General features: G+C 47.7%; 1 protein-coding gene across 1 annotated transcript in view; it reads right to left on the bottom strand.

Moving 5' to 3' along the window:
- The window catches only part of LOC107123267 (transmembrane protein 132D-like), a 218,406-nt gene that overhangs the window by 78,395 nt on the left and 132,974 nt on the right, over positions 1-7,037 (bottom strand). Inside the window, exon 2 of the mRNA XM_015426489.1 lies at positions 1,853-1,996. Within this exon, the coding sequence (XP_015281975.1) occupies positions 1,853-1,996 (144 nt within the window). The remainder of the gene's footprint in view (positions 1-1,852; positions 1,997-7,037) is intronic.

The following is a 7,037-nucleotide window of genomic DNA, read 5'->3' as shown; positions in this document are numbered from 1 at the left end:
ACCGCTCTTTTGAGAACAGCTCTGAAAGGACTTGTTACTGACCCAAGGTCACACCAGCAGCTGCATATGGATGAGTGGGGAATCAAGCCCAGTTCTCCCAGATTAGAGTCCGCGCTCCTAACCACTACACCAAAGTGGTGAGGGAAGGTAAAAATGACCTTCTGGTTTGGAAATTTTTTAAAAGTTCTACTGAGTTTTTGCGGTGGGATTCCACATTTTTGCTGTTATTTTATAAGATTAGATTTTTTTTTAACCTAGGGTTTTTGCTTTTAATTTAGGTCAAATGTTTCTTAGAAAAAAACATTTATACCGCTTTCATTGGTTGTTGCATTGTTTTTAGAACTGATGTGTTTTCCCTTTGCAGAGGTGCTATGCAAATGGATTAAGCCAGCCAATCAATTAATAATAAGATTCACTGTTGGGGAAGTAAAACATTGTGGAGTTAGAAGCCCGTCCCCTTTCCTCTTTTCCTTCCACGCATATTGCTTTGCATGCAGAATCACCCTACTACCTTCCCCCTCCCCACACGTATCCTATGTTCAGAGAACTGCCCTTGCACATATAGTCCTACACATATTGCCACATGCAGGATCACACTCTGCGTAGTGAGTTTGAAAAGGCTCACTCTGATTTCCTGGTTTCAAAGAACCAAAAGTCCAATCAATCACCTATGCAGCAAGAGAGCCTTCTGCGGCCTCTCTGCTCCCTCTTTCTCCTCCTTTATCTTAAACATACATTAAATAAATCCATTTTCCAAATCAGTGGCAGATTTATAAGGCCACCTGGATTAAGACACCGGGCCGAGTCGTGTTTAATCAGATATTGCCAGCGTGATAGCTGGATCTGTAACCGTTAAGCTAAACGGGAGCCCTGCAATGATTTTTATATAGCGTGTCAGACATTTCAAGCTGCCCGACCTCATCTTATGTGCGGAAGGATTAGTATGCAAACAGAGTGGACGAAAGCCAGCCAAAGGTGTGAGAAGGGAGCTGAAGCGCGCTCTGGAATAGCTCCCGGGACGTAGGCATGCATTGTTTTAGCAGCACGATTTGGAAAGTGCCACAGCTCAGTGGTGTAGAGAGCTTGCTTTCCATGCAGAAGGCTCGATCTTTGGCATCTCCAGTACAAGGAGGCAGCAAGCGCCGAGAAGGACCTTTCTCAGCCTGAAATCCTGGAGAACCGCAGCCAAGCAGCAGACAATACTGAGAGAGGTCACCGGTCTGATGGTTTCGCAAAATATCGTTCACTCAAGGGGGAAGGCTACGCATTGTTGCTAGCGTGCCTGCATTGTACGCAGAAGGTATAGCTGTCAATCCTTGGCATGTCCAGTCCAACCATCTTAGGTAGCGGGCACTGAGAAAGACCTTTCTGTGCCTAATGCCACCGAGTTGGCTGTCAGAGAAGATAATACAGAACTAAACAGACCAGGTCCCCAACCTTTTCGAGCCTGACGCCACCTTTGGAACCTGACACAGGGTGACGAGTGCAACCACAAAAGCCCCAGAAGGAGGAGCCAACCACAAAAAGTCAGGGAGTGAAGCTATGCATATGATGGGAGTTTTGACTCTCAAAACCTCATACCCTAGAAATCTTGTTGGTCTTTGATACTGGATTTGAATCGTGCGCAAGCTCTGGAAAAAAATCACTTTCTGCTAAATTCAGGATTCTAAAAGAAATGGAAACAATGGAGGATTTCTATCGCATTGGCTCCTCTTTGGAAACAGCACCAAGTGACCCAGAACACTAATATCTAAGGAGAAATTCAGAGGAGAATTTTGGAGGCACCCCTAGGAAAGTTGTGAATAAGGGTCTTTGGTGGGTGCATTTGCAAAGCTGAAGCATCGTGCCCTACCTTAATCACATCTTCGTCGGAAGACCTGCACTCTACTGAATCTAGAAGATCCATGACCGTTCCGTCCTCTTCCACCGAAACCACTTTGACAGGAACAGCTACTGTCTTCCCATTGAGAATCGCTGTGTTCAAGATCTCTGCTTCCTAGAAGACAAGGCACAAAATTTTGCAGCATTTCTGTACACGATAAAGAAATTTCAAATGCAATTGAATTTCAAATGCAAGAGAAGGATGTAGACCTCTTCTGTCCTGGTCTTCAGTATTATAGACCTTCAGGGGAATGAATGGTGTGTGCAGCAGATAGTAAATGTGGGAAAGTGACCAGTGTTCCCTCTAAGCTGAGTTAGTGTGAGCTAGCTCACAGTTTTTTAGCCTCCAGCTCACACATTTTTGTCTTAGCTCAGGAAAGATGGCTCCAGAGGAAATTAATTTATGCAGTAGCCAAATCACTTGCTCACAATTTAAATACCAGTAGCTCACAAAGTAGAATTTTTGCTCACAAGACTCCAAAGAATTAGAGGGAGCATTGAAAGTGACAGTCATGGATGGCTGTGAGAGGTAGCATGCTACAATCACAGCAGTCTTACGCCACAAATTAATTGCTTGGTGTTTAAGGTGCTGCATGATTCTTCCTTCATTCATCACATATCATCTTAAAGACCAGCCGATTTACTGTGGCACCAGCATTTGTGAATCGTGGCCTGCTTCATCAGATGTATGGAGTGGGCTGTAAGGACCGTATGAGTCCAGTTTTGTTCCACCTACAGTGACTCCCAGTTTACTTCTGAGGGCCACCAAAACGACTAATGATTTCACACATGAAGCTGCCTGATACCGACTCAGAACCTCAGTCCATCAAAGAGTACTTCCTACTCAAGACTGCCAGTGGCTCTCCAGGGTCTCAGGCAGAGGCCTTTCCCATCACCACCGCCTTGACCTTTTAACTGGAGATGCCGGGGATTGAACCTGGGACCTCCTGCACACAGAGCAGAGCCTCTTCCACACAGCCACCACCCTCTACACGATAAAATTACATTTAAAAACCGTTGAAACCAACCAACCCCCCCCCCAGGACACATCATTAAAACAATTTTTTTAAAAAAGAGTTAAAATGCATACGAAGATCTTAAAAAGCAATTAAAAACTTGGTTAGGAAGGAGGGATCGCTGAGGGAATGCAGAGTGAGACAGAAAGTGAGACAGAAATGTCTTTACCTGCTGGCGAAAGAGGACAACAGAAGGAGATGGATGACTCTCCCTGGGGTGAGTTCCAGAGCTTTGGGGCCATGAACATAAGAATGTAAGAACATCGGAGAAGCCAATGTTGGATCAGGCCAAAGGCCCATCCAGTCCAACACTCTGTCGCACAGTGGCCAAAAATACCAGGTTCCGTCAGGAGGTCCACCAGTGGGGCCAGAACTCCAGAAGCCCTCCCACTGTTGCCCTTCCAAGCACCAAGAAGACAGAGCATCACTTGCCCCAGACTGAGAGTTCCTATCTATACCTTGTGGCTAATAGCCACTGATGGACCTCTGCTCCATATGCTTATCTAATTCCCTCTTGAAGCCGCCCATGCTCGTAGCCGCCGCCACCTCCTGTGGCAGTGAATTCCATGTGTTAATCACTCTTTGGGTGAAGAAGTAGCTCCCAGACCTCTCCTGGATTGCCACCCACCCATGAAGTCCAACTTTGATAGTGCTAAATCAGTATAGGGATTCTTACTCGACAACTCCCAGCTTACCCTTTGACATTTTTGACTACTCACCCAGCGCAATCCTGAGGAAAGTAAGCCCTCTGACTTCAATGGCATTAGAAGGCTGTAGCTCTGTTGACGACCGCAGTCGAAAAGCCCTCCCCTGCTTTTTCTGACCTTTGATGCATTTCCAGTTATTCCCTTGTGCACAGACAGTCCAGTTTGGCCAGCGTAGGCAGCGGAAAGCACAGTGTTTCCAACTCAAGAGCCATTTCCATGTCAGCCATGCCTAACCACAGCCCAACTGCGCTGAAATATTCATCGCATTTGACTTTGGAGCTCATGAATACTCCCTGAAGCTCACAATTAGGCTAAACAGCTTTTTTCCTCTTGCACCCTGGTGTAACTCAAAAGTAGTTCCATTGTCTCCTCTGAAGATACTACTGATTTGCACCCTGGGTAATCGAGGGAACAATTGTGGCTTCTTGATATTTTTTCCTCTCGTTCGAAATCCCAAGCTGTTTAAAAATCACAGCCCAGGCATGTATGCAGAACAAGGGAGGCTTGATTTCATTGGGTTCCTATGAATGAAAGGCTACCCTCCCCTGGAGTGGTAATTTCTGAGCTTAATAGTTCACTTGGGTTTTGAAGTCTGACCTGATTTTTTAGTTGTGGAAGAGAACCGAAGAAGGGATTGAAAAACCAACTACATCAGAAATCGACTTTGCCTTCTGTCTCATGGATGGGCCCAAGGAGCGCCCGCCCCTCTCTAATCTAATGTCATGTGGATCAGAAAGCGCTCTTTAGACTTCTTAAAGGAACAGAGACTTTATTCTAGTTTAAAAGGGAGGGAAAAGACTGCAGGCCTTCAAAGGGGAAGGAAACTCAAGGCATGCTTTTTCAGCCTCACTCAGTCCAGCCTGATCCCAGGCATGTTTACTCAGAATTCAAGCCACTGGATTCAATGGGATTTACTCCTGAGCAATGCTACCTCTAAGCTGTGGAGTCTTGTGAGCAAAAATCCTGCTTTGTGATCTACTGGCATTAAAGCTGTGAGCAGGTGATTTGGTCGCTGCATAAATTAGTTTGCTCTGGAGCCCTCCTTCCTCAGCTGAGACAAAAATGCATGAGCTGGAGGCTAAAAAATGGTGAGCCAGCTCACACTAACTCAGCTTAGAGGGAACACTGCTCCTGAGTCAATGTGAATGGGATTGTGGAGCTAGCGCACAAAGAAGCAGCATGGTTTAGCAGTTAATGTGTCAGATTAGGATCTGGGAAACCTGGGTTTGAATCCCCACTCTGCTGTAGAAACTCACCGGGTGACCTTGGGCCAGTCCCACGCTCTCAGCCTAGCCTACCTCACGGGGCTGTCGTGAGGATAAAAAAGGAGGACAGGGGAATGATGTGAGCTGCTTTAGGTCCCCACTGGGGAGAAAAGTAGGGTATAAACAAAGCAAATAAATTTAGGCTGCAGTCACACGGAGCATTAGGCATGCTAGAGAGACGGAAGATAGGCGGATTTTCAGGGCGCGATCTCACTGCCACATCTGGGAAGCGTAGAGCTCCCGTGGCTCACCCGAGGCTTCACTCCAAAGATGCGGGGTAAAAAACTAGTACCTCCAAGGTACTAATTTCTGAAAACCGTGGGGCATGGGCGGGTGTCTGATCGCGTTTCCGGTGGTAGTTCCGGCGCCCGCCGATGTCCCCTCGCAAAAAGGTTCCCCCCCCAGGTTTCCATGGATGCGCACAAGCACCCAACGGAGCATGCGCACACTTTAGTTTAAAAAAACCCCAAAACCCCATTTGCCCTGCGGCCCCGCTTCTTTGCAGCGCCGCAGGATTGTCCTGTGATTGGCACCTCCCCCCAACCACGGGACCTCCACGGGACGTCTGCTCGCGCAACCGCGCGTTATTTTGCCCCGGGGCAAACAGCCATGCTCCCCCCCCCCGCATTTTCCTGCCCGTGTGACCGGGGCCACAAAAATGTAAAGAAAACGACACACACACAAATGGGAAAGTGGCGTTGTGGAGAGAATTCCTGAGCTGAAACGGCCTTTTCTACTTTGGCGATATACCTCAGCGCCTCCATCGGCAAAACTGGGCCACAAAGATGAATTGGCCTGCCTCACAGAGTTGTAGTTAGGACTGTACACGAGGCATTCTGAACACTCTAAGGCTGCGGTCACACACGCCAGTTGAAGCAGAGGGGAAGCGAGGCTATTCCCTCTGGAGTAATTCGGCCTGCAGTTGCACACCTCCCTTCATAGCTGTGGGCTCAGCCCGTCACTGTGGGAATCAGACACAACTTCAGGTGAATCTTTTTTTTGGGGGGGGGGGCTGTTTTTTTCCATATGCATAAATGAGGAATCAAACCTCCGCACTGAGGGTCCCCTATGGGTATGTGATGATGCTCCTGAGCTGGGATGGCCTGATCAGACAGGGGAAAGTCCATCCATGGCCCGTCACAACCCGTTCACTACCTAATTTCCTCCAATGTCTTTTTACTCCACGTATGCGGCAGATCAGCACGGGTTGCCGACAGCTGTGGGACGCTTCCCAGATGTTGCTGTCTGATCACGCCCTTTAGATCTGTTGAGCATTTGCGCCTATGTTGCATCTACTGGCGCGCGTGATCGCCACCAAAAGCACTGTAATGATGCTCAGTCTAATTGTTGTGAATAATGTTCTGTTTAAGGAGAGGGCTGCTACAACCCGACAACAACCTTGTGCTATAGGGACATTCCAAATGCCTTTCCAACATGTGAGCCAAAGGCAACATGGGAGGGGGGAATCCCAAATGGTAAACCTCTGGGGGAGGATTTTTTTTTTTTAAATGAGCACCTAGGAAGCATAAGCAGATCAAATAGTAATATTTTGTTTTTCAGTCGCACAGTCGAGTTTGACTCTTTGCGACCCCATTGACCAGATCACGCCAGACCTTCCTGTCTTCCGCCGTCCTCTGAAGTTTGCTCAATTTCATGTTCATTGCATCTGTGACACTGTCTAACCATCTCATCCTTTGCCGCCCCTGTCTTCTTTGACCTTCAATCTTTCCCAGCATCAGGGTCTTCTCCAGGGAGTGCTCCCTTCTCATTTGGTGGCCAAAGTATTTGAGCTTCAGTTTCATTATCTGGCCTTCCAGGGAACAGTCAGGGTTGATTTCTTTGAGGATTGACTGATTTGATCTTCTTGCAGTCCAAGGGACTCTCAAGAGTCTTCACCAGCACTATAGTTCAAAAGAATATTAATAGTAATCTTAGACATTTCCTAAAGAATATATGATGCTGGTAAACAGGGGTAATTTCCTGCGTGAGCGCACAGGAGTGGAGCTCTGGCAGTAAGGAGCTCAGGGGTTGGGCACATGCAACAAGCCCCGCCCCTTGCTCCCAGCAGCCCTCAGTTGGGCCACGAAGAGCAAGAAGCAGCTAGGTAAGTTGCAGAGCCCCCCCCCCCGGCCTGCCTTCAGGTACAAGCTCTTCCTCCTCTGTGAAGG

The sequence above is a fragment of the Gekko japonicus genome, unplaced genomic scaffold (genome assembly GCF_001447785.1).
Source record: "Gekko japonicus isolate JY-2015 unplaced genomic scaffold, Gekko_japonicus_V1.1 scaffold1118, whole genome shotgun sequence".
Lineage (NCBI taxonomy): Eukaryota > Metazoa > Chordata > Lepidosauria > Squamata > Gekkonidae > Gekko > Gekko japonicus.
Note: the sequence above shows the minus strand (reverse complement) of the source record. Positions and strands in the feature narration are given on the sequence as shown.